The sequence below is a fragment of the Paroedura picta genome, chromosome 12 (genome assembly GCF_049243985.1).
Source record: "Paroedura picta isolate Pp20150507F chromosome 12, Ppicta_v3.0, whole genome shotgun sequence".
NCBI lineage: Eukaryota > Metazoa > Chordata > Lepidosauria > Squamata > Gekkonidae > Paroedura > Paroedura picta.
This window is the reverse complement of record NC_135380.1, coordinates 51,869,111-51,894,623: the sequence shown is the minus strand read 5'-3', so window position 1 is coordinate 51,894,623 and position 25,513 is coordinate 51,869,111. Positions and strand designations below refer to the sequence as shown.

At 53.6% G+C, this 25,513-nt stretch overlaps 1 protein-coding gene across 1 annotated transcript in view; it reads right to left on the bottom strand.

The window, feature by feature from the left end:
* Positions 1-1,731: 1,731 nt before the first annotated feature.
* The window catches only part of AK8 (adenylate kinase 8), a 181,890-nt gene continuing 158,108 nt past the window's right edge, over positions 1,732-25,513 (bottom strand). The window contains exons 12-13 of the mRNA XM_077305729.1: positions 4,361-4,444; positions 1,732-3,139 (exon numbers count right to left, since the gene is read on the bottom strand). Coding sequence (XP_077161844.1) covers positions 2,848-3,139; positions 4,361-4,444 — 376 coding nt within the window. The 3' untranslated portion in view covers positions 1,732-2,847. The remainder of the gene's footprint in view (positions 3,140-4,360; positions 4,445-25,513) is intronic.

The window sequence follows — 25,513 nt, the reverse complement described above, 5'->3', positions numbered from 1 at the left end:
CCTGGAGGCTGGCATCCCTCCGTCCCCCTCCCAAGCAGCCCTTTCCTCCAGGGGAACTGAGCTCTGTAGTCTGGAGATGGGCTGGAATTCCAGGGGATCCCCAGGCCCCACCTGGAGGCTGGCATCCCTCCGTCCCCCTCCCAAGCAGCCCTTTCCTCCAGGGGAACTGAGCTCTGTAGTCTGGAGATGAGCTGGAATTCCAGGGGATCCCCAGGCCCCACCTGGAGGCTGGCATCCCTCCGTCCCCCTCCCAAGCAGCCCTTTCCTCCAGGGGAACTGAGCTCTGCAGTCTGGAGAGGAGCTGGAATTCCAGGGGATCCACAGGCCCCACCTGGAGGCTGGCATCCCTCCGTCCCCCTCCCAAGCAGCCCTTTCCTCCAGGGGAACTGAGCTCTGTAGTCTGGAGATGGGATGGAATTCCAGGGGATCCCCTGGCCCCACCTGGAGGCAGTAGAGGCCTCGTTAGGATTTGCAGCCGTGCTCCAGCCTGGCTCTGGCAAAAGGTTCGACTCCGAGCTGCCGACGTTCTCTTTAAAGTCTTCGAAGCCTCCAAAAGGAGGCTTCCCTCGTAGGAAGAAATCACGGGCCGGATGCAGGCCCCCCTGGACCCCCGAAGAGGCTTCTCGCTGCCCCCGTGTGATGCACAGGTTTGGCCTCGCTCCGGCCAGGGCGGCTCCGCATGGACTCTGCGCAGCATGTGACGGGATCAGCCTGTCCCTGCCGAGGCTCTCCGTTGTGCTTCTCCTCGGTGAGTTGCCCCCCTCGTCTGCTCTGCAGAAGTGACTGTGGTTGTGAGGCAGGGAGTGCCAATAATGTGTCACTCTGGCTCTTACTTGAGAGCTCAGTGAACTCCATCCCCGGTTTTATTGGGGGGGGGGGGTGAGGGCTTCTGAAGCTGTGAAATGGTACCCTTGGGGAAGTGGCCAGGGGTGTCGTCGCCCTGGTGAGGGGCCCAGCTCTCTGGCGCCACAAAGGGGCTCCTTGTCCCCCCTGTCCCTCCCCTCCTGGCGGTGGTTTGGCTGGCATCTGATGCTAATAAAGTCCAACCCAAGTCCCAAACTGGCCTGCCGCCTTGCCTTCCAATTACGAAAGCCTAATTCCTCTTCCCGACACTGCAGCCTCCTCCTATTAGCGGGGCCTCTGATTATGCAAAGTGGATGCAAAAGCCTCTTTCGTTCCCTGGTAATTAAATGAATGTCAATTGTTTCGGTTGTTTCTGAGGGAGCGTCCGACAAGCGTATGAGCGTGTTCTGCTGACCCAGACGGCCCGCACGCCAGGCCTGGCGGAAGCCCTGGGGGGGTTGACCGCTGACCCGAGACTCTCGGGCTGCATCTCAATGAGGACGGCTCCTTCGGCTCCGGTTTCTGTGCGGCCGGCTGAGCGGAACGAATCTTGTGCCCGCATAGAGAGGGCAGAATTGGGGGGGAGGTGGCTTTATGGCTAAATTAATTAAGCAGATGCACCTGTCTAATTAAAGAGCCACTGCCCCTTTGTACTCTCCCTTGCACCACGAACAGTATTTAAATGCGCGGCCGAGCCGTTTCACCTATCAATATTTAGTAGGAACACTCCAATGGAGGTGATATTAGCAAGATGTACCCTCCATTTATTATTAATCGCAGCCCTTCCAATTTATGCACGGGAGCTGCCGTGTATCTTTACAACCATGGGGGGGGGGGGTCAGCAGCTCAGGTAAGCAACTGCAGAGTAAGGGGAGGCCTATGGGAACGGGGGGGGGGGGGAAAGGTCCTTCCAGGCCCTGCTGTCAGGGCTGCAGATCAGCCGTTATCCCAGCGTTGTCCCTGGGTCAGAGGCCAGGATTGCAGGAGAGAGGTGAGGAGGGCTAGGCGGGCTTGAGGCAGTCCAAGGAGTGCACTACGCTGCCGAGGGAGGGGAAGGCAGTTTGCAGGAAAGAATTAGCCTTCTCTCTTGGACCAGTGCATGGAGGCTATTCCGGGGGACTCTCTCCTGGCTCCCCCTTTCAGCCTCTCTTTGCTCCAGGGGGGCGGGTGGTCAAATCACAACGATCTGTAGGGTTTTCAAGGCACAAGATGTTCGGACGCGATTTCCCATTGGCCGCCCTCTCATAGCAACCCTGGACTTTGTTGATAATCCCCCATGCAAATGCTGACCCAGGCTGATCCCGCATCATTTCTGAGGATATCAGGGCAGGGTAACGACATCATCACGTTGTTGCTCGTCATGTGAGTCACCAGTTTACAAGCGGCGCATCTTTTGATTGGGCTTTCTAGCCTCAGTTCTACCCTTGACTTTGCCCCGGCCTGGTCAGTGGGTGGCGGCAGCAGCAGCAGCAGCAGCAGCATAGGCTTGCAAAAACTATGCCGGAAGAGCTTTTAATGTTCTATTTTACACCCTCCAAATCAATGCCCAACAGTTGAAACGGCAGCAAATCACAATCACCAGCGTTAAGAGAGGGCAGAACGGGGAACCTGACCTCTTGGTCTTTAGATGTGGCTGAACTATTGTGAATAACTGAAACAACAACTACAAAACCCACTGCATTCCGCACACGTTGGACAATGTGCCTCGGGAGTAGATGTTCGTGTTTCACACGGGAAAACCCAGTAGAAAAAGCACATTGAAAGTACATTATCCAGCCTGTGTGGAATAGACCCAAGGGCCATAAATATTAACCCTTCTAACATATGTATTTAGAATAAAAGCCCCTCCGATTCATAGGGGGTGGGAATCTACTCTGGACCATTCAGGGGAGATGGAAACAGTGTCAACGGATCACCTGCCTCTTGATTTTCGGCATGAAAAGACTTGAAAGGCAGCACAACCTGAGAACTCCTTCCATCCGAGCCCGGCGTTAGAACTACTCGCTAAGAACTGCCAGCCACTGGGTTGGAGCTGGCACGTGGCCTGCTTCTTGGTTTCCAGGTTGGGGAGGAAGGCAGCGGGTTGACCATGTAGCTCTCTATATACTCAAAGACTGACTGGGGGTCTTGGTCAGCGTTGATGGTCACAGCATCCTCAAACAGCCCCTCTATGCCGCTGGAAAGCCGGAAGTACATTTCGACCTTGGTCTTCACGTGCTCCTCGACATCCTTTGGGTTCGTCAGGAGGCGCCTGTGGGCTTTCTTTGAAGGGGCTGGCTTGTACAGGGTGTGATACCTGACAAATTGGGCCAAAGCAATCTCTGGTGAGCAGGCAGCAAACATTCTGGACATGAAAGCTAAAATGTTTTTCTTGCTTTGTTGTCAACATTTCTAATCCCGCATTCCTGTGTTGCTCAGGACAGCTTGCCGGCATATTTAATTAAGAAACGACAGTTTACTACCTCATAAAACTAAGTTTCAAAGCACAGACCCATCAAATTGTATCTATCCAGCCAGGGGAGGGACTTCAATCAATAGGATATAATTGTATAGAACTGCGGAGGCTAAACTGTCGCTCTCCAGATGTCAGTGGACTACAATTCCCATAAGCCCCTGCCAGCATGCATTCCTGTGTGGCTTTGGGTTTTTTTTTTCCTGTTCAGCATGTGTTTTGCTCCCTCTAGTGGACAATTCAATATTACACCGATTTATGTCTAGCTTCGATCTGCAGAGATGCCTCACAAAGTGATGTAATGCAGAACCCACCACTAGAGGAAGCAAAACACAAGCAGACGGGCACTCGCCCCTCCTCCAAACCAGAGAAAAATGAGGCTCTGGACAAGCCCATAGAGTGAGAAAACAGTAAGAGAAAGTGAGCAACAGTGTCAAGGGATATCAAGGGCCTTTTTTGGTTTAGAAAAAGACAACTCAGCATAGTCGCTGCGGGAGAGATGCAATTAGGCACGACATGAAGAGACCATTTTTTTCTTCCTCATAATGCCAGAATGTGGTGCTGCCCCACGCAGTGGGTTGGTGGGAGGCCAGGAAAGCCTCCTTCACACACGGCAGATCGTATAGATAGAACTTGCAGCCACAAGACTGACAGCCACCAGCTGAAGGTGGTGATTAGATAAATCTATGCAGGAGGGGGAATTAGATAAACGTAATTATATTAGAGGTGATTAGGGGCAATTTGGCCTTGACCGTTAACAGAGCCTCCATGGTCAGGGGCAGTTATTTAAGGACCAGTTGTCTGGGGGGATGCCTCCTGCTTCCACACCCCGGTTTGTGAATTCCCTGGTTGCCCTGCTTATTACAGCAGCTACTGTACCTCCCCAGGAAGCAGGTATTTGCAAACCTTCACCGCTGCGCCAGTACACAGTTGTTTCCAGTTCTAGTCCAAAATGAGGCAGGGAAAGTGGATGAAAGAAACGGGCTGGTTTTGGTTTCATCCAGCCTTCATTGGATTCACCTTGCCCATCAATCAACTCTCCCCAATACGGTAGGTGAACGCGACTCACCTTTCCCAGTAGCTGGGTCAACCGCACGGTAGGCCAGACGCTCCAGAATTGTATCCATCGTGAGATTCAGGAAAAACACCCTGTTGGGAATAAAGAGAGGACCTGCATTGAGAACGGGCTTCTCCAGACCCCAAAGGTTGGTTTTGAGAAGAGCCTGTTTCTTTCTAAAAAATAAATGAATGGTGAGCAAACAGGCAGAGGCTACAAAGGAAGCCATTGCTACGAAGAGCCGGGTGGTGGCCTGACAGAGGGGTTCCCAGCCGGGGAAGCCTGGGGCTATGCAAGCGCTCCCAGGGGCTCCCGGCCTTTCCCAGAAGTTCCGATGGCCGCTGACACCACTAGACGCTTCCAGAGCCCACTTCCCCTGTTGCTCTGCAGGCCTCGGATCTTTCTCCACATGGCAGGCAGACAGACAGACAGACAGGCTGGCTCCTGCATCTAACTTGTGCGCCCACTTCTCCGAGGGGGCCTGGCACCACTTCTGGGTTCCTTGAAGCCTGGGAAATATCTCGGGGGTTCCTCCATGGTCATGGTTGGAAAAGGCTGGACTGGAATCTGGGAGATGCAGGTTTGAATCCCCTCTTGTGTCATGGAAGCTTGCTGGGGGACCTTGGCCAGCCACACCCTAGCCTACCTCACAGGGTCACTGTGAGGATAAAATGGGGGGGGGAGGAGACTGGTGCCCCCACTGGGGAGAACTGCGGTGAGTGAATGAAGTCTCTAAATCAATGAAAGATAGCGGGAGGAAGTGGGGGGAGCTGTTCCCGCAACCAGCGGCTGCCCTCCCATTTCTGCTGCCTGGAGGCCTCCTGGGCTGGGGCCAGACTTCTGTATTGGGAGGCCCCCTGGGGCTGTGGGATGCCTCCCAAACACTTCTGCGCCGCCGTAGAAAACTCCCAGGAGCAGCTGATGCTAAACCACACCCGGATGTGCAGTTCACTACTTTTTAAGGCAGGTTTTTAGGCATGGGACTATCAGGAGAATACAACCTGTGGCTTCAGTTGCATCACTTCAGGGGAAAGGCTGAGAAAAGACCACCCCCCTCCCGAGACATTTCAGACGTCACTAAGAGAAAAGAATTCTACACTGTCTCTGCTTTCTCCCTTTTTTCTGAGCCAACATGGCAGCCCTCTAATCTGGAGAACTGGGTTGGATTTCCCACTTCTCCTCCACATTGCTTGGGCCAGTCCCAGTTCTCTCAGAGCTCTCTCAGCCCCACCTCCCTCCCAGGGTGTCTGTTGTGGGGAGAGGAAGGGAAGGCGACTGGAAGCCGCTTAGAGACTCCTTCGGGGAGAGAAAAGCAGAGTATAAAAACCTCTTGTTTTATTTAACAGATTCCAAATGAATGGAAATAAATTTGTTGGAGTTGGGAAATGATTCTAAAACAAAAGTTATGTGTGTGTTTGTATTATATATATTCCATAATAAGAATAAATCTAAGAAAAATACTTGGCTGGTTTGTCTCTCAGAACTGGTTCATGTTAGCTTTAGACATTCACCAAAGGGAACATTTTACACTTCCTGAGGGGGATCAGATCAGATAAAAGATGGAGCTTTTGCCACGGAGCTCCACGCAGGAGAGATTATGAGGTTCCTTTGTAGAACTTAAAGTTATGAAAATGATCTCGCTCGTTCCTCAAATGTTTACAGATAACGACTTCCTTCCCACTGCAGTTAAGAGCGCGGGGGGGGGGGGCAGGAGGGAAACAGCCCGGCATAAAAACAGTGAAGATCTCGATGATTCCAAAGACAGGAGGGGAATAGAACAGTTTTCCGCAGGCCTTTCATCCCTCACGCTCCAAACATTTTGTCTCTGCTTTGTTTCTTTTGCCCAACAACCGCAGAGAAGTGTGATTGTCAGAACAGGTAACTTGTGATGAAATGTCTGGAGATGAATATTCTAGCAGAGGAAGAGAGAGGGAAAGGAACCGACACCTGCTTTTGCAGCCCTGATAATTGATACGGCTCTCCCCATTATATTCCAAAATAAACAAAAAAAAAGGGAAAGGATTATAACCCGGCATATCAAGAAGGCTTGTCGTAACTCACAGTTGCTAACTCAAGGTAGGGGGGGGGGGGTGCGCCTGCAAAGCACAAAGAAGGGATGGCGGAGCAGAAATAGAGCATCTTCTGCGCTTAAAAAGCTGCCAGTGAGATGAACCTTGGAAGCGCCTTGTCGAAAATGCTCTCCTCTCCCGCAGGAGACGCGCCTGATTATGCAGGCCGGTGTCAGCAGGAAAGGCATGCTGCGGGAGAAGGGACCGTGTGTGTGCGGAGGGGGTGCAGCAGCAAGCAAGGAGGGCGGACTCTGTGCACGGTGGGCATCAAGGCTGAATGAGAGGGCGGATGCTTCGACCCACCGCGACCCACATCCTTCCGAAGCAGAAGGGCGGAGGACTCCACACTGGCCAAAGCCTGCTCACACCAGTCTTCTGAGGGCCTGATTTGGGGGGGGGCCACTTCTGGCCCCCAAATGATTTCTGCACACATTTTTGTGCTTTTCGTTTTTGTTTTGTTGCTGTTGTTTTCCCAGTCTCTCTCCCCCCCCCCCCCCATTCTTCTGAGATCACTTTCACCCCCATCAAGTCCCCTTTCCCCTGGTGCAGAATGTTGTTGCCCCCCACCCGCCCCATTGTGCTCTCAGGGGCCTGGGCCCGGGTCCTCCTCCAGCCACGCCTAAGGATCAGTGGGCTTTCTTCAAATCAGCACTGAAAAATCCATAAATTGCTACGTGGTCACAAGGCAGGCTCCAGCAGGTCCTCTGAATTCCCACCTTTCATTTAAAACACACAAGGAAGTCCAGTCCAGCTTTCTCAACTGTCCCCAAACCTTCCTTCAGGCTTTGAGAACCCCCAGAAGTGGCTCAACAGGCAGAAGATGGTTGGCCCCTCCCCATCCCTCCAGGCCCGTCACTGGCTGTAGGGAGAAGGAGCTCTCTTCCACCAGGCCTGTGGCTGAAGCCAGGGGGGCTTAACGTCATGGGGGCTGCCTGCCTCTGCTCTCCGGGTCCCCCCCCCCTTCTTCTCTTGGCTGGGCATTTGTTCCCAATCTCTAGGCCGGAGGGAAGATGATTGGGGAGGGGTAGGGTTGGGCGGGTGGGGATGGAGGGGGTTTGGGTGGGAGCTTTAATTGTCATCTGTTTTAAACTTGGTCTATGAATGTTTTAACTATTTTGTAAACCGCTCCCAGTCTGCTTGTGGTGAGGGGCCATCTATCTATAAATATAATCATAACAGCCACAGGGCTTCACCTGCCCCTAAGAAGAGCTGCTTTTTAGGCCCCAGTTCTACCCAAAGGAGTCTGAAGGCAGCTTACAATTGCCTGTCCTGCCTCTCCTCCCAACAGTCAACCAGTGAGGTAGCTGGGACTGAGGGAGCTCTTAAGAGAACTGTGATTCGCCCAAGTCACCCAGCAGGCCTCATGTGTCTCCAAGGAGCTTCCAATCACCGGCTCCTCCTCTCTCCACAACAGAAAACTTGTGAGGGAGGTGGGGCTGAGAGAGCCCTGAGAGAACTGTGCTCACCCACTGGCTGCATGTGGAAGAGGCATGGGGGACTCAAACATGGTTCTCCAGATCAGAGTCCACCACTCGTTCACCCTGACACCCCCCTGGGCTTCTAAGCCGCTGAGATGATGCCTCGGCCTGTGCAGTTGGCCACACACACCACACTTGAGTGTGCCCGACGCACCCCTTGTTGGGAAGTCCAGCCACGCGGCACGCAGAAGAGCGCATCTCCCCGACACCCCTGGCTGGTCACAGAAGACAAAGAGACCTTGATTTGACCGGGGGTCTGTGAGTGTCCTCAAGAGGAGTGGAAAGAGGGGGGGGCTGAGCCTGGAACCCTGATTCCTTTAATGTGTGATTCTCCCAAAGTTGTTCTGCCAGGGATCAAGGAGGGGGTTCCAGCCACAAGGAGCACCTGGCAGATTCATGGCCAAAAGGGCTTTGGGATGAACTGTGCCTCTGCCCTTGTCCCTCTTCACCCGAAACGGTCCGATTGTCCTGGCCCTGTGAAAATGCCCGCCTGAGAGGACAGGCCCGGACCAGCCGCTGCCCTTTGACCTGGTGGTCCTTCTGCTATCACTGGAGAGAGGTGGGTCTTTGAGCCCCCCCCCCCCCCCCGCAGTGGAAGGGAAGGCTCAAGGCATGCACCATCTCCCTTCCTTCCACTTCTTCTCTTCTTCCCTACAAAACCTCTATGGTAAAGCTGCCAAGAGAGGAGCTGCCTGGAGTGACCCTGGGACGGCCCTGTAGGGTTCGAGGCCAGAGGGGTTCAGAGGGGGCCTGGACTCCCTTGGCGCTCTCCCACCCGAGGACTCTCCAGGGCCGACCCTGCTTGGCTTCTGAAGCCTGCAGAGACCAGGCTGGCCTGGGCCAAACCCCCTTGGGTGGGGGTGGGAAGGGCCGGCAAGTCATAGCCTACTTGGGCAACCCCACAGGTAAGGGCTGGCCTAGCCGTGGCTCTCCAGATGCCTACAGGCTACAGTCACCGTGAGCGTTTGCCAGCATGGCCACTTGGCCGAGGCTCCTGGGAATTGTAGTCCATGGACGGCTGGGGAGCCAGCCCTGCTGCAGGGTTTCCAAGGCTAGACCTTGGACTTCCCATCAGGGCTAGCCCTGCTTAGCTGCTGATATGGGCTAGTTGGGGCCATCAGAAGGACACTGCCAACCACCCAAGAGGCATCCGTTCCCCCCCCACACACACACACACACACTGGCTGACCCTTTCTCTCCCTCTGCCCTCTTACCAGCCAAAGGGAAGAACTCAGACTTCAGAGGATGAGTGCCTCTGAATGTGGAGGTTCAGGTCCATGCAGGACCTGTCCTCCAGGAGTCTGTCTAAGCTCCGCCTTTCCACCCACACAGACAATTACTTGATGAACTTGGGGATACCGTCATGGACAGGTCTGACATGGGTAGCGGGCATGGCGGTATAATCAGGGATGTTGCTCAGTCTGAGCAAGGAGGAAAGGGCGCTGGGGCAGTCAGGGGCCACCAGGTTTGGAGAAGAACGCCCCTCGAATAGAGGCTGCTCACTATGCAGAAATGGGCCCTTGAAGAGTTTTATGGCATCGCAGTAAATCCCATTAGCCAGACGTTCTTCTCCGGCAGAGCAAAGCAGCATAAGGTCTACAGAAGGTCCACAAAAAGCTTGGAATGTGTTCTTTAAAATGTTTGAACAGAATCACAGAATCACGGAGTGGGAAGGGACTTCCAGGGTCACCCAGTCCTGCACAATGCAGGAACTCACAACTACCTGCCCACCCACAGTGACCCAAGTGATCCCCCCCCTCAAAATCTCCAGAATCCAGCCTGGCCTGGAGGAGATCCCCCTTCTATCACATAGTGGCAATGAGCAATTCCCTGGGGATGCCAGGAAGGGCCATGGAGCCAAGCACTGACCCAACCCTTCCTGCCCACCCCCTCCCCATCTGCCTCAGAATCAGCATCCCTGTCAGGTCACTCTCCAGCCTCTGCTTTAAAACTTCCAAAGGAGAACTCACCACCTCAGGAGGAAGCGCTGCCCAAGGAGCTGGAGAAAAATCTCCTGCCCCTTTAAAAAGGTTTAATGAATGCCAATGGGCAGGGGAAGTTTTCCACAGCATGGAGGGGAATGTACTTGTAGCCTGGTTTCTTGGCTGTACCCTCCCCACAGGCCGGCTCACGGCGGCTCACGACAATGTTCACCTTTACGGCCAGCACTCAGGCTGATGTCATCAAATATCTCCGTGCTCAAAGGCTCCACCATTCTGCCGTTCTGCCATTCTATTCAGATTGCTCTTGTTTTACTGGTGATTTTTCAGCCATTTTGACGGCAACGGGCAGGGAAGGGTGGAGGCTGTCCCGTGGGGGAGAGAGAAAGCAAGGGAGGTCTGATGTAGTTCTAAGATGAGGGCCGTTTTACGGGCCCCACAGAATCCCGGCAACTGCATCAGGGCCCGGATCTCCACTGGCAGCTGGCTCCACTGGGCAGGGGCCAAGGTCGAGAAGGCCCTGGCTCTGGTCGCGGCCAGGAGGAACTCTCTGAGGCCCAGGATCCTCAGCAAGTTGGTATTTGGCCAGTGCAAAGGTTCTTCAGGGAACATATTGGGGGAAACAGTCCCTCAGACATGCAGGGCCCAGGCCGTGTATGGCCCTGAAGATTAATACCAGCACTGCCAGCTTGATCCGGAACTCAACCAGCAGCCAATGCAGCTGTTGAGGGGCAGGTCGAATATGGGCCCCCCAAGGGTCTGTGCAAGGACCCTTGTAAATAATGCCCCATTAAAGCCTCTATGAAAAGGACAAGACATCCCCCCCCCCCAAAAAAAAATCTGTAGCCCCTCTGCTGGGGAGCAAAAAGCACCTGCTCACCAGCCCTTTTCATTGTACAAGAATTATGCAATAATGATTGATTGATTGATTGACTGGGACATCTGTGCCCCCACTCTCCCCCACTATGAGGACCACTAGGGGCTTACAACTCTCCTCTCCCCATTTCTGTTTTATCCACACAACTGCCCTGTGAGGTAGGTAGGGTAGCTTACCTGGCCTGTGACATTCATGGAGGCAGGGCCCGGGGAGAGCAGAGTCCAAGGAGAGTCCCATGCCGCACTCCTGGGACCTGCCGTTTCCCCTGGGGGAGATCAAGTGGAATCCTGGGAGAACCCCAGGCCCCACCTGGAGGTCAGTAACCCTAGAAGAGGGGTAGCCCTGTCTGTGGACCACAATTACCATGAGCCCCTGTTGTGGTAAACGGGGTGGTAAAAAAGGGGAGGAGCCACAACGCCCAAACAGCATCTGCACAACAGATGCCCACCCCCCCCCCATTCCCTGCCACTATATCTGGCGTTCGAAGCACCTGTGTGAATGTTCCACCAACATCCGGGCAACCTGGCCCTCTTCTCCGTGGGCAGGCCGTGCAAACCTTCCCCGGGCCCTGAAAGGCCTGCGTGGAGCTCTCCTGGGAGAGATGCTTTGTGGACCTTTCCTCCACAGGAGACATCAGCGCTGGCTTGCTGCTGCCCGTCTCCTCTCGTTTTCTTTTTATGCAGCGTCTCCTCCTCCTCCTCCTCCTCCTCCTCCTCCTCCTCCTCCTCCTTTGTCATTCCATCACTGCCGGATTCCCCCCCCCCCCGCCCCGGGTTGTTCCGATGCTGCTTCAGGGATCAGGAGGAAGATGGCGGGAGGGCCTTCCGTGCCTGGCTGAACTGGTCCCCTCCTCCCCCCCCTGGCTGCTTGGAGGCCGGCCTGGCCGGGAGCAGTTTGCTGCAGGGACTCGGGGCAGACTGTGGCTCCCTTGCTCTGCTGCCAAGGGCGGGGCCGGGGCCGGGGCGGGGTGCTCAGGCTCCCTGGACCCACAGCAGCCCCCTCTTGGACTGCCCCTGCCCCACACGTCTGACTAGCTTGCTGGGGCAGTCAGAGGCCTGGCCAGAGACAGGGAGAGAGCTTCCTTATCATGGAGGAGAGAACACTACATGTAGTTAGTGTCACTCTACGCATGCTCAGAGGCACCTTGGGTCAATATTACTTGATATGTGCTGGGGCTGATCCCACATACTGAGCCAGTGTGGTGTAGTGGTCAGAGACTGGTAGCCTCCCATCTGGAGGACCAGGTTTGATTCCTCGCTTCTCCTCCATATGCAGCCAGATGGGAGTTCTCTTAGAGTTGTGGTCGCAGAGCTGTTCTCTCAGGGCTCTCTCAGCCTCCCCTACCTCACAGCCCATCTGTTGTGGGAAGCAGAAGGGAAAAGTGTTTGTAAACTGCGATGGGACTCCTTTGGGCAGTGAAAAGCAGGGTGTAAAAAAATCAGACTGTGCCTTCGCTCAGATTAACCCTTGGTAGGGCTCCCTAGGGCAGAGCATTTGTCTGGCATTTTACACGCGTGTAAAAAGTAACCAATCTCCTAATGAGGAATAAATTTCTCCTATTTAAATACAGAAGCCCCGAGATTCAAACCCAGCTCCTCCAGGCCAAAGGACCAGCAGGCTGCAGATGATGCAAAAGATTCTGGAGAGCAGCTGCCAGCCTGCGTAGGAAACACGGGCTCTGAGGGACTGAGGGTCTGACTCAGCGTAAGGCACGTTCACACGTGGGCCTGCCCTTTATCTAGGGAGGGCCTTGCATTCATACAGAGGAGACCGAGGCTCCTTCCAAGCCTGTGGGGTGGTGCTGCCACAGATGCTCATAGACGAAACCCCATGGATTGCCAGAGCTGGTGAGGCTCTGTGGGTTTACGGACAGTGAAGCCAGGTTCAGTGAAGCCAGGCACAGTGAGGGCCAAGAAGCAGCACAGCAGCCACCATGAGAGCACCCTGGGGATCAAGACATGCATCAAAACAACATCAGTGCTCAGGACGGGTTTTTCCCAGGCATTTGTCCAGCTGTGCTACATATGCTAACTTCAGCGTATAAAAAAAATCAGCGGCATTTGGAATTTGAGAAGTCCTGGCTTCTCACCGGCACGGCAAGCGTATTCCACGGTTTCTTCGGCCTCTCCTCCCCATCCCCATCTGTAATACGGGGAGAATAATTATCTGCTGCATGTTTTATTGCCAGAGTAATCTCTGTAAAGCACGTCAAGGACGGGGCATGCTCTATCAATGCTCAATATCAGTAATAAAGACGCGGCACTTAACCCCGGCTACTGCCACAAGACGACGCGTTAATCTAGCGCCCCGCCCTGCTCCCCATTTCAGGGGGAACTTTTGGAAGGGCTGGACCCATGTCCTTGAATAACATTAACCCCCACAACAAGAGAGCCCCGGCAAACGCAAGGGCGGCAGAACTGAAAGCGCCGATGATGTGTCATTTTACACGCGTGTCAAAAGTAACCAATTTCCTAATGGGGAATAAATTTCTCCTATTTAAATACTGTCAAACAGAACCTCTCCAGTCTAATAGGGTGCGCTTCTGGGGAAACACAAAATAAATCCGATTAAATATTTATATTTTGCAGTATTAATTAAGGGGATGGAAGGAGGCGTGGGGGGGGGTGCTAGTCCATCAAGAGAACCCCAATATGTTCGGTGTGTCCCCAGGAAGCCAGGAAAAGAAATTTCACAATCAAGTGTGTAAGTGTTCCAAAAAAGGGTGCTGAATATTTTATGAATATTTGTCATAAGACAGAAATAATAACCACCGTGCCGAGCTATTAGAATTAATATTTATGCTGCCCGCCATGAAATATTCATAGGGACAGAGAAAGGGGAGCCCGTAAGACAAGAAATAATTTACATTGGGTTCGCTTTACCCGCCGGCTTGATGTTTAAGGAAGGGGCTGACAAGGCTCCGTATGACTCCGTCAGTCACTTCCCGCCGGTGGGGGGGGGAGGAGAGGGAGGGGAGGGAGGGGGAAATGAGGGGCTGGCGGGGAGAGGGAGAGGTTTAGGGTCCAGGCTGCTGACAGCTCACAGATTGAGTTTCTGACAGCCCTTTAAAAAAAGCCCACCCTAAACGCCCCCCCCACCTTCCCCTTCTTCCCATGCCGGAGGCGGGCCTGTCTTGCTGCTGTTCATGGGCGCTCCCCTTCCATCTGCTGAAATTAAGGAATTAATGAGCGCGGCACTTTTTACGGTGGGGCCCCCGGAATGTTTACTGGTGATTAAATTATAATGCGGCCGCGCTGTATAATTCATGAGCCAATTAAAGGAAGTGTTAGCTGATTTGATGGGAAGCGCAAATACAAAAAGCATTTAACTAATAGGGAACGGTGGGCCGCCGGCCGCCCGGCTCTCTCGGATTACGCGGCTAATTGCTCTGCTTGATAGGCCCGTCACAGAGAGCCATGCATATTTCATTGTTCTCAAATACTTCAATTGTTTGCATCCGTGTCTCTCCTGTCATATGGAGGAGGCTGGCCAAACTTCGGTGTAGTTAAAGCACTTCCCGCGCGGACCGGCCTTACGGGGTGGGGTGGGGGGCAGGAGGGGCAGGAGGGGGGTCTGCCCCACGGCGGAGTAACTCAAAGCCAAGGAATTAAATGTCACTCAGCAATTATGTGATTAAAACGCCTGGCACCAGGCCACCTTTCCTCCTCCGGCTTGTTGGCCCGCTGGTTCGCTTGGCTGAGCAGGGAAAGGCAGTGGATCCCTCTCCGGAAAGGGCCGCAAACTGTCCTAACGTCAGGCTGGCAATGCATCTGTGGAGCACGCAGGATCAGTCGCAGCACTGGCTTCTGGAAGGTGGTGGGCTGCAAGGGGGGGATCGTCTTGGCCGAGGCACCACGTCCGCCCCCTCCCCTCCCCTCCCCTCCCCTCCCCTCTCATTGGCAGGCTGCTGTGCTTGCAAAGCCCCTCTGCCCGCTTGGCCCACGCCTCCCAGTTGGAGCCAGAGAGAAATAAAGCAGGAAGAATGCGGATGAAAAACACCGTCTCCCGCTCTGTTCCAGGGGAGGCGTTAGAGTTAAAATGACGAAGCCTTGCTGGCTGGTCCCCTTCTGCTCATATCTGTGTTCTTTTTCATAAGCCTCCTCCCAAAAGCTGTGATGCTCGAGCAGAGCTGTATCCGGTACTTTCTCCAGCTTTGATTTTTGCATTGAAATAAGCTCTTGAGGATTTCATTTGTTCAAAAGACAGCACCTGAGCTATGCAGGGAGAGAACCCGCTGCTCTTCTGAAGGATCGGCCCTGCCTGCCTGCCTGCCTGCCTGCCTGCAGGAGTGTGCGTGTTTCCTTCACCTGCAGGGCTAAGGCAGGAGGTGGCCAGAGGCAGGGCCTTTTCAGGGGGGGTCCCATCTTTGGAATGACATCCCCATAGGAGGGTCATTCCAGCACCCACTTTCCTTTTCCTTTGGGAGCAGGATAAACGATTCCTTTTGACCCAGACTCATTTTAAAAAATCGTTTTTAGTTCTTTTGTAGTCTGCTATTGGCCTGATAACATACCACAGACTTCTTGCTCAGCTGGTGCGGAGGTTTGGGCTGGGCTGCCACCAATACGCAGATGACACCCAGCTCTTCCTCCTGATGGATGACCGCCCTGACTCCCCCCCAGAATCCTTAGCCAGATGCCTGGAAGCCGTGACAAAATGGATCAAGCAGCGTCGCCTGAAGCTCAACCCTGCAAAGACGGAGGTCCTGTGGTTGGGTAGGAAGGGACCATGGGAGGAAGTGCGTCTGCCCACCCTGGTGTGCAGCTCCTAGCGACTCACTCCGCCAGGAACCTGGGCGTGATCCTGGATGCTTCCCTTACAATGGAAGCCCAGGTCACAAAGGTAGCGCGGCTGGCATTCTACCACCTCCGCCAAGCCAAGCTACTAGCACCCTACCTGGACCCAGAACACCTAGCCACAGTGATCCACGCAACGGTCACCTCTAGGCTGGACTTCTGCAACTCACTCTATGCAGGCCTGCCCTTATCCTTGATCCGGAAACTACAACTGGTGCAGAATGCCGCAGCCAGGATTCTCACTAAGACATCATGGAGATCCCACATCCAGCCGGCACTCCAACAACTTGGCTGGCTCCCAGTTGAATTCCGGATCAAGCTTAAGGTTCTGGTAATCACCTTTAAGGCCATACGGGGTTTGGGCCCAGGGAGACTGCCTCCCTGCCTATGCCCCCAGAAGAGCACTACGCTCAGCCACCTCCGACTGGCTACGGATCCCTGGCCCTAAAGAGGCATGTCTGGCCTCAACAAGGGCCAGGGCCTTCTCGGTCCTGGCCCCCACCTGGTGGAAGGAGCTCCCTGAGGAGATCAGGGCCCTGTCCGAACTTCCACAGTTCCGCAGGGCCTGCAAAAAGGAGCTCTTCCACCAGGCATTTGGTGGGGCCGACTGAGCCATAACACCTACAGGGATCCCCCAGACTGAGGGAACGAACCGACTGAGGGATTGTCAAGTTATTGTTGAAGTGCCGTTCTAATTGTTCCAGTTGGTGTGTTGTTGTTATTGTTATACTGTTATATTGATTTTTGATATTGATTTTGTGTTCTATGTGAATGTTCAAAAATGTTTTATGTAAACCGCCCAGAGTCGTAGGGAAGTGCGGTATAAAAATATAAATATAAATAAATAAATAAAGACAGCTCCTTAGAAGACCAGCTCCTGAAGATGAAACTCAAATACTTTGGCCACCTCGTGAGAAGGAAGGACTCCCTGGAGAAGAGTCTCATGCTGGGAGCGATTGAGGGCAAAAGAAGAAGGGGAAGACAGAGAATGAGGTGGCTGGATGGAGTCACTGAAGCAGTCGGTGCAAACTTAAATGGACTCCGGGGAATGGTAGAGGACAGGAAGGCCTGGAGGATCATTGTCCATGGGGTCGCGATGGGTTGGACACGACTTCGCAACTAACAACAACAACATTGTCCTGTTTGTATTTTAATAGCTTTTTAAGATGCTCGTTTTTTATTGACTATTAGCTTTAAGCTATATCAAGGTCCTTGGAGAAGTGGCATATAAATTCTCTATATACATTCGTATTGCTCCTGACCCCAACTAGAATTTTCTCCTGGATATAATCACCCTTTGTATGTTCAGTACATATACAGCCAGTGCTGAGGCAGCTGCACTGGTTGCCAGTTATTTTCCGGATCCGGTTCAAGGTTTTGGTTCTGACCTTTAAGGCCTTACGCGGTCTGGGCCCAGCATATCTGAGGGACCTCCTGTTGCCCTATGCCCCCGCAGGGCTTTACACTCTGCGGGTTTGAACTTATTGGTCATTCCCGGCCCTAAGGAAGCGCGCCTAGCCTCGATCAGGGCCAGGGCCTTTTTGGTCCTGGCCCTGACCTGGTAGAATGAGCTTCCGGAGGGGCTACGGGCCTTGCAGGAGCTTACAGCATTCTGCAAGGCCTGTAAAACGGAGCTCTTCCACCAGGTCGCTGGATGAGGCTGGGCCACAAGGAAGATCTGGCCCTCCTTACAGTATCGTGGCAGCAGTAGTAAAGTATAATCAGCACCCTCTGCTTTCCATCACCCTCTAGAACGGGTATCTGGGGAACTTATATAGATATTGTTGGAGTTTTTGCCGCATCTGTTTTATTACTGTTTTATTATTTATCTTGTGTATTACTATGTGTTGGGGTTTTATGGATTTTACTAGGAACAAAGCCTGTTGTAGAAAAAATTCAATGGGCGCTAGCAGGCGCTCCCCCTGGTCAGGGGGTGTGGGCAGGGGTCCCAGGAAGCAGGGGCGGACGCGGCGATCGCGGCAGGCCCCCCGAGTAGGTAGAGAGGGAGAGGGGAGGCAGACGTGCCGGATCGGCACAGGTCCGCAGTATGGGAGGGATGGCGGAGGCAGGGGGAGGAAGAGGCGAGGGGCGCGTGAGGAGATGTAGCTCACCGTACAGAGCGTCCATTTTGTAGGGCGGCGTGCGGCTCCGCGGCAGCATTGTCGCGGCGGTGGGGAGCAGATGTAGGTTAGAAGGGAGCTCCTGCGGCGGCTGGTCTGCGTGGCTCCTCATGTCAACGGGCAAGTTCCAGCGGCTGGGCGACGGGCTCCTGATGTTGGCGGCGAGGTTCAAGTGGGCAGCGGGTTGTCGGCGCGTTGGAGTGCGGGCGGCGGCTCCGCAGCATCGTTGTCGTGGCGGCGGGCAGGCGCAGGAGGCGAGCAGGTAGGGCGTGGGGTCCGGCATCGGGTGGTCGGTGGACCCGTCATGTCGGCGGCACCCTCTCCATTTTGGCGGTAATGTCGGAGCGTGGGCGTCGGCTCATTGGCGGGCCGCTGGGCTCTGCGTTGTTGTTGGCGGTCGGGCCACAGCGGCAGCAAGCGCAGATTGAGGGGGCGAACGAGGCTAGTTGGGGAAGGGCATCCTGTGGGCGGAGGGAAAGCGATTTTCCCCGAAACCCAGGGAAGTGGGGCGAGCCTCCTCTGTGGCAGCCATCCGGTCAGGATGGCTACTCGGGGAGGACTGGAGTGTGTGGTGCGGCATCCGGGAGATGGGCCAAGTGTCCAACAGGCCAATTGGACACTTGGCCCTGGAGTGCCACTCGGAGGAGCGAATCAGGAGCCTCTTTGCAGCTCCTGATTCGCTCCTCCGAGTTTTTATCCCGGACAGAGCCCGCCCTAACTCCTCCCACACAGCCCTTACTCTTTTATTTAGTTCGCGGTGTGCCGCCCCGCAGGGCTGTTTAAAGATTGTATGGTTTTATTGGGGGGGTTGTGCTGTAACAAGTCTAATTAATAATAATAATAATAATAATAATAATAATAATAATAATAATAATAATAATAATAATAATAATAATAATAATACTTACCAGTTCACTGGTGGTCTTCAAGCAGCGGCTAGACAGATCCTTCTCCTGGATGCTTGGGGCTGATCCTGCACTGAACAGGGGGTGGACTAGATGGCCTGCGTGGCCCCTTCCCACTCTAGGATTCTAGGAGTCTAGTTCAGCAAGGGAAGGGGCTGCCTCAGGAGATGGGGAGCTCCCCCTCACTGGCCGTCTTCAAGCAGCGGCTGGACAGATCCTTCTCCTGGATGCTGGAGGCTGATCCTGCACTGAGCAGGGGGTGGACTAGATGGCCTGCATGGCCCCTTCCCACTCTAGTATTCTAGGAGTCTAGTTCAGCAGTGGAGGGGGCTGCCTAAGGAGGTGGGGAGCTCCCCTTCACTGGCGGTCTTCAAGCAGTGGCTGGACAGATCCTTCTCCTGGATGCTTTGGGCTGATCCTGCACTGAGCAGGGGGTGGACTAGATGGCCTGCATGACCCCTTCCCACTCTAGGATTCTAGGAGTCTAGTTCAGCAGTGGAAGGGGCTGCCTGAGGAGGTGGGGAGCTCCCCCTCACTGGCCGTCTTCAAGCAGCGGCTGGACAGATCCTTCCCCTGGATGCTTGGGGCTGATCCTGCACTGAACAGGGGGTGGGGCTAGGAGTCTAGTTCAGCAGTGGAAGGGGCTGCCTAAGAAAGTGGGAAGCTCCCGAGCGGTTTGCAGCCTTGGCTCCTCATGGGTGGATAGCCTGGCCTTAAGAGGGACTGACTTCCCCAAGGCAGGATTCTTTGAGAGGCCTGGACGGGAGCGAAGGGGGACAGAGGTGCCTGTAGCTGCAGGGAAGAGGCACCGCCAAAGTGCCTCCGGAGGAGGGTGATCAGGAGGTGAGCTGCCCAAGTAAGCCAGAGGAGGGAGGGAGGGAGGGCGGTCACCCTTCCTGCTGGGCATGCGGTGCTGCAGAGATCCTAGCCGCCATTTTCTCCACGGAAAGCAATCTCGGTTGTCTGGAGATCAGTCTCCACAGAGATACGGAGATGCGTAATGACCACTGGCTACCTCAACGGATCCAGTCAGCGATTGGTTGTTGTAATGACCCAATCAGAGGGCTCCGCTTATGGCCCATCACAGGCTTTGGCGGGATCCTTTGAACTGTATATAGATTGGGCGGGGGGGCTGCTGTTTCAATTCACCTGCCTTATGGAACCCACTATTCAATACTGCTTGGCCAGTCCCCTTCCCCCGAAACAGCTTTGGTCTCTAGGGGGGCTCTAGCCCTGTGCCTGAGGGAAGGATCTAGAGGGAAGGATCACAGAAGTGTCAGAAAAAGAAGTCCCGGGGGGGGCGCATTCAGCCCTCTCTTCCCCTCGGCCCGCCCACCAAGCACAGAGTCCCCTTAGCTCCTGAGTTGGCTGTCAAGGCATCTGAACTGGACACAAGCCGCCATGGGGAGAAGACTTCAAAAACCAGCCAGAGCGAGAAATCAAAAGGCACAAGGAAGGTTGTTTTTTGCACCCCAAAAAGAACCACGCAGAAAGCCCCAAAAGATGCAGCGTTCTGTTTGGCACAGAAAAGACCATTTGCGTCTTGAAACCTGCGACATCCTGTCAGTCATCATCATACAAGAGAAAAAAACACTGAAAAAGCAGCCTTACAGAATTGGGGGGGGGGGGGGGCGGAATCCTAGGGATGCCGGCGGGGCTTTTGGCAACAGCTCCTTTTTGTCTGCCCTGCTTCCGATTCCTTCCTAATGTCAAGGGAGGCTTTTCCAATGTGATCCATCTGTAGGCCAAGGAGGAAGGGGGGCTGAGAGGCCTCTTCCTGCAGACTAGACAGAGAAACTATCAACAGCTGTCCCCGCTCCCTCCTGAAAGGCCCGGCTTCCCACGGCCCAAGTCCGGGGGTTGCAGCACACCTGGGGGAACAATTAAGGACGGTGCTCTATATCCTGCTGCAAGGAGGGTTCTGTGATGTCACGTCTCCACTGCATGTGTCTCCACAGCATGACGTGTCACACTAAGGCTTCTGCTCTGCTTCCATTCTCCCTGGCGAGTTCCAGGCTTCTGTGACCCGACTGCATTGTTTATCCAACACCCCATTCTGTCGACTGTGTGGCCTGCAATCTGCCTCAAGCCCTCAGGGCTATAAATCTTTAAATAGGACAGGGTCCTATTAAATAAAAGAGTAAGGCCACCTGGGGAGGAGTTAGGGCAGGCCCTGTCCAGGATAAAAACTCAGAGGGCCCAATCAGGAGCCGCTAAGCGGCTCCTGATTGGGCCCTCCGAGTGTCCATCCAGGGCCAAGCAGCCAATGGGGAGGCGCGCAAAGTGCCTTCCTATTGGCCCCTCACCAGGACAGACCAAAATTCCATTCACCCAGCCCAGTCTGGCTGCCAGTCTGATCCTGACCACCGCAGGGAGAGGAGGTCAGCAGGGCTGCCAAGGGGGGTGAGAACAGAGGCTGTGCCAGCCCTTTTCGCCCCAAGGCTGTCCTAACTGTCATGTCCAACTGCAAATGGCCTCAGAACCCTGACAGAGCTGGCTGGAGGCTGCAGAGTGCGCTCCCTCCCTCCCTTCAGGCCTGCTGCAAAGGAGCCTCTGACAGCCCCTGACTGAGGGGAGGGAGGCCTTTCCAAGAGCAACGCAGGGGAGACTGAGGGCCTTCCTTTTGAGGGGGGGGAACTTTCCCCTTCTGCCAAACAATTGCCTGACAGGGAGGCCACTGAAAAGCCCCTTCTCACTTAAAATACTGCTCTGGCCGGGGGTTAGACACAGCCAAGCCATGTGTCTTTCTTCTTTGCAACTCTCTGCAGATTTGAGGCCACTGCACAGCTTTATTCTGCAGAGGAAGCTGGCTCTTTTGTCTCCTGTTTCATCTGCACAACAACCCTGTGCAGTAGGCCTCAAGTCTTTCAATTCAACAACAACCTGTGTGGGAAGCCTTAAATGTTTCTTCTCTACCACAATCCTACGACAAAGTAGCCCTTTCTGCTTGGGGATCTGATCTTTATACTCTGCAGGTGAGCTGTAATTCCAGGAGCTCTCCAGGCCACACCTGTAGGTTGGCTACCCCTGGGTTGGAAATATTCCTGGACGTTTGGAGGTGGGACTTCAAAATCGTACAGTGCCTCAGAGTCCAGCCTTCAAAGGAGCCATTTTTGCCTGCAGTTGGTAGGGAGTGGTGCAGGAGTGTCCCTCCTGGCCTGTGGGTTATGGCCAGCCCTTATCAGCAACTGTTTGTATTCTGGGGCGCAGACAGGCAGACCAGCATCAGTCCTGTGAGTCTGGAAAGTGCAGGAAGATCTAAATAAATATTTACAGCCTGAAACTCTAAATAGAGGACAAGTAAATGTCTGGAGACACATCGTCACTAAAATAGTAACTGGCAAATAACCTTGGCCTGGCAAATAAAAAACCAGTATAAAAAACCTTACTAAGGTCAAGACTGCTGTGAACAGACAGTCTTCCTCTTAGGGTTGCCAGCTTCCCTGTGAGGCTCGCTACCCCACCTCCCTCATGGGGAGTCTGCTATGGGGAGAGAAGGGGAAGACGATTGGAAAATGCCTTGAGACACCTGAGGCCTGATGGGTCACTGCGGCCCATTCCCAGTTCTCTCAGATCTCTCACAACCCTACATTCCTCACAGGTTGACTATTGTGGGGAGACGAATGGAAAAGGTATTTGTAAACCGCTTTGAGACTCCTTTGGGTAGTAAACAACAGGGTACAAAAATCCGTTCTTCTAAGGAGCAACCATGAAAGAAGCATGTGGGCACATAACATTTTATCAACGGTGAAAAAAATGGAAAAGAAGAAACAGGGTGGACACCTGTATACTGTGACTACCCCATGTGTATTAGGGCAGAGGGGCATTTCTTTGTCTGTGGCCTAATTCACACAAGAAGGGAAATGACGCAGAACTGGGGGGAATTGGTTGCCATGTAATCTTCCCCTAAGAAGAGTCTCCAGTCTGATTTTCCCTTCACATATCTGAGGACATGGCTCTGGAAAACTCATCTATGTAACCACTATGCCACAATTCCCAAAGGTCAGTCCTGTCCCACACTCAACGAATATTCCACACCACAAGTTCTTGACACCCATATCTCCACACCCATGGCCTCATTTGCCACCATGCCACCACAATCTCCCACACAACACACATGACAACCCAATTCCCTTACAGACTGGACAGCTCTTCCCCTTCCTCTTCCCACTGCTAAGCTCTAGCACCCATTGTATTCTTGGAGACAACGGGCTTTGCCCCTAGTAAGGAAATAAACCACATTCACATTTGTTTACTTCCTGGTTCTGACGTTAGCCTGGGATGAAGCTGGGACTCCTCCCTCCCCCCAGCAAGAAGTGTAGGTCCTGCTCAAGCCCGCAGGAAATGTGTTTGTTTCAACGGAGAACTTCCCACAGAGCAAGGAGTCCTAGGGCTCTGCCTGCCCTTTGGCTGCTTTTGGGGGCCCCCCAAATCCACTCGCTTTGCTTCACGATGGGGAAGCAACTAGGCTGGTGAAAGTAAGGAAGAAGTGGTTCGTTTTCTACGTGCCTTTTACTACCCAGCCGACAAACGGCCGACAATCGCCATCCCTTCCTCTCTGCACATCAGGCCCCCTGAGAGGGAGGTGGGGCTGAGGGAGCTCGGAGAGAAGGGGGACTGGCCCAAGGCATGTAGCCTCCTGTGTCTCAAAGGGGCTTACGACTGCCTTCCCTTCCTCTCCCCACAACACGCCCCCTGGAAGGAAGGTGGGCCTGAGAAAGCCCAGGAAGAACCGGAGCTGCATGGGAAGGAGGAGTGGGGAATCAGGCCCAGCTCTTAAGCCTGATGCCACCCTGGCTCTCTCTCTCTCTCTCTCTCTCTCTCTCGCACACGTGCTGTGGACTGTCCTTGCCCCTTCCCGGTCCTGGCAGCCAGGCCATCTGTGGGTTTCCAGCTCACCTGCTGAAGCCTAGCTAAGCCGCCGTTTTCTCCAGGGAAAGCAATCTCAGTTGTCTGGAGATTAGTTGTGATTCCCAGAGATCTCCCGTTGCTCCCTGGAGGCTGGCAACTCTGCTAGGCCCCTGAGGAGAAAGAAAGGCTGCCTTTCTCGTGTGGCCCCTTGCCTGAAGGGCCCTGTGAGGAGCCCGGAGATCGGGCCTCAAACTGGCATTTGGCAACGGTCCTGGCTGGAGGAGGATCCTGTATTCCTTACGGGGTGCTCAGGAATGCTTACTCTGATGCACATGGAAATATACACGTTGCGCTTAAGACGCTGTGGGACTTAGAATCATAGAGTTGGAAAGGTCCTCTAGTCCAACCCCCTGCACTATGCAGGACACTCACCACCCTCTCGCTCATCCATGCTAACCTGCCACGCCCTTGAACTGAATTTCTTTTGCACTAATTTCATCCCATTGGATCTGATCCGTCTCTCCAGGGCCAGAGAGGACAACACTTCTCCTGATGTTGCTTCCCGGATTAGTGCCTGTCACTGTAAAGGTTGTCCTCAGCTGACTTGCCCAGGAGCCATTGATACACCGACCCTCCATGTTAATTCACGACATCCTCAGGCAGCAATGTCCCAATGCCCCCACATCACTCCCCATAACTCAGACGAGACATCAGCATATAATTGGGGGAGCTTGGTCTGTTTAGCCTAGAGAGGAGACGACTGAGAGGGGATCTGATAACCGTCTTCAAGTATTTAAAAGGCCGCCATGTGGAGGATGGAGCAGAATTGTTCACTCTTGCCCCGGAGGGACAGACCAGAATGAATGGGATGAAATTAATGGAAAAGAAATTCCATCTAAACATCCGGAAGAAGTTCCTGACAGTTAGAGCGGTTTCTCAGTGGAACAGGCTTCCTCGGGAGGTGGTGGGTTCTCCATCTTTGGAGATTTTTAAGCAGAGGCTGGAGAGCCATCTGATGGAGAGGCTGATTCTGTGAAGGTTCAAGGGGGTGGCAAGTGACAGTGGATGAGCGATAGGGTTGTGAGTGTCCTGCATAATGCAGGGGGTTGGACTAGATGACCCAGGACGTCCCTTCCAACTCTATTATGATTGGGGAGTGCAGGGGATGCTCTGTATTGAGGCAAACACTTCAGCTAGAGGGGGGACCCATCATCTGTGACTGCAGCTATAGGGTGGCTCTTTTGCTTTTAAAACCAGGAACTGAATATTGTTATAACATTATAACTATCTCTGTCAATCATGATCTCTCTGACTTAATATGGTGCCTTCCATGAAGATAGATTCAGGTGGGTCACCATGTTGGCCTGGAGCTGCTGATCGGAGTTTGAGTCCTGTGACACCTTGAAGACCAACAAAATTTTTATTCAAAGTATCAGCTTACCAAATTATCATATGGGCCTCCCCTGCTAGGATTGGGTACTCTTCCCTTCGACTGATATTTAGTAACTCTGCAATGCAATGCTTCTAACAGTTTATTTACTGGAATGCATTGCATTAATCTTGGTTATACTATATCGTTGTAAGCTGGCCTGGCATGTCTGGTGTAATAGGTACAGCCTATAAATACACATATCAATAAATAAACAAATATCAACCAATCAATAAAACTTTGTCACTTAAAGGTGCCACTAGCTAGGCTAATGGTCCCTGGCCCTAAAGAAATCCGTCTGGTCTCAACCAGGGCCAGAGCATTCTCGGTCCTGGCCCCCACCTGGTGGAACGAGCTCCCAGGGGAGATCAGGGCCCTGATGTTTGCCCCGCGTGAAAAAAACACCTTCAACATGTCTCACTGCTTAAACCGTTCCGCAGGGCCTGCAAAAGGGAGCTCCTCCGCCAGCCATTTGGTTGAGACCAGGTACAACCAACAGCGAATGAAGGGCCCCCGCTCCCCCCCACCCCCCCTCTCCCCCCTTCCTCCCAGAACTCCACCAGAGCGCTCTGGACCTGTTGTGGTATTGCACCGTTCCATCGTTATATTATTTTATTATATTGTTATACTGTTACATTATTCTGTTATATGGTTACAACCACTGTTATTAATTACTGTATGTTTTAACGGAGACTG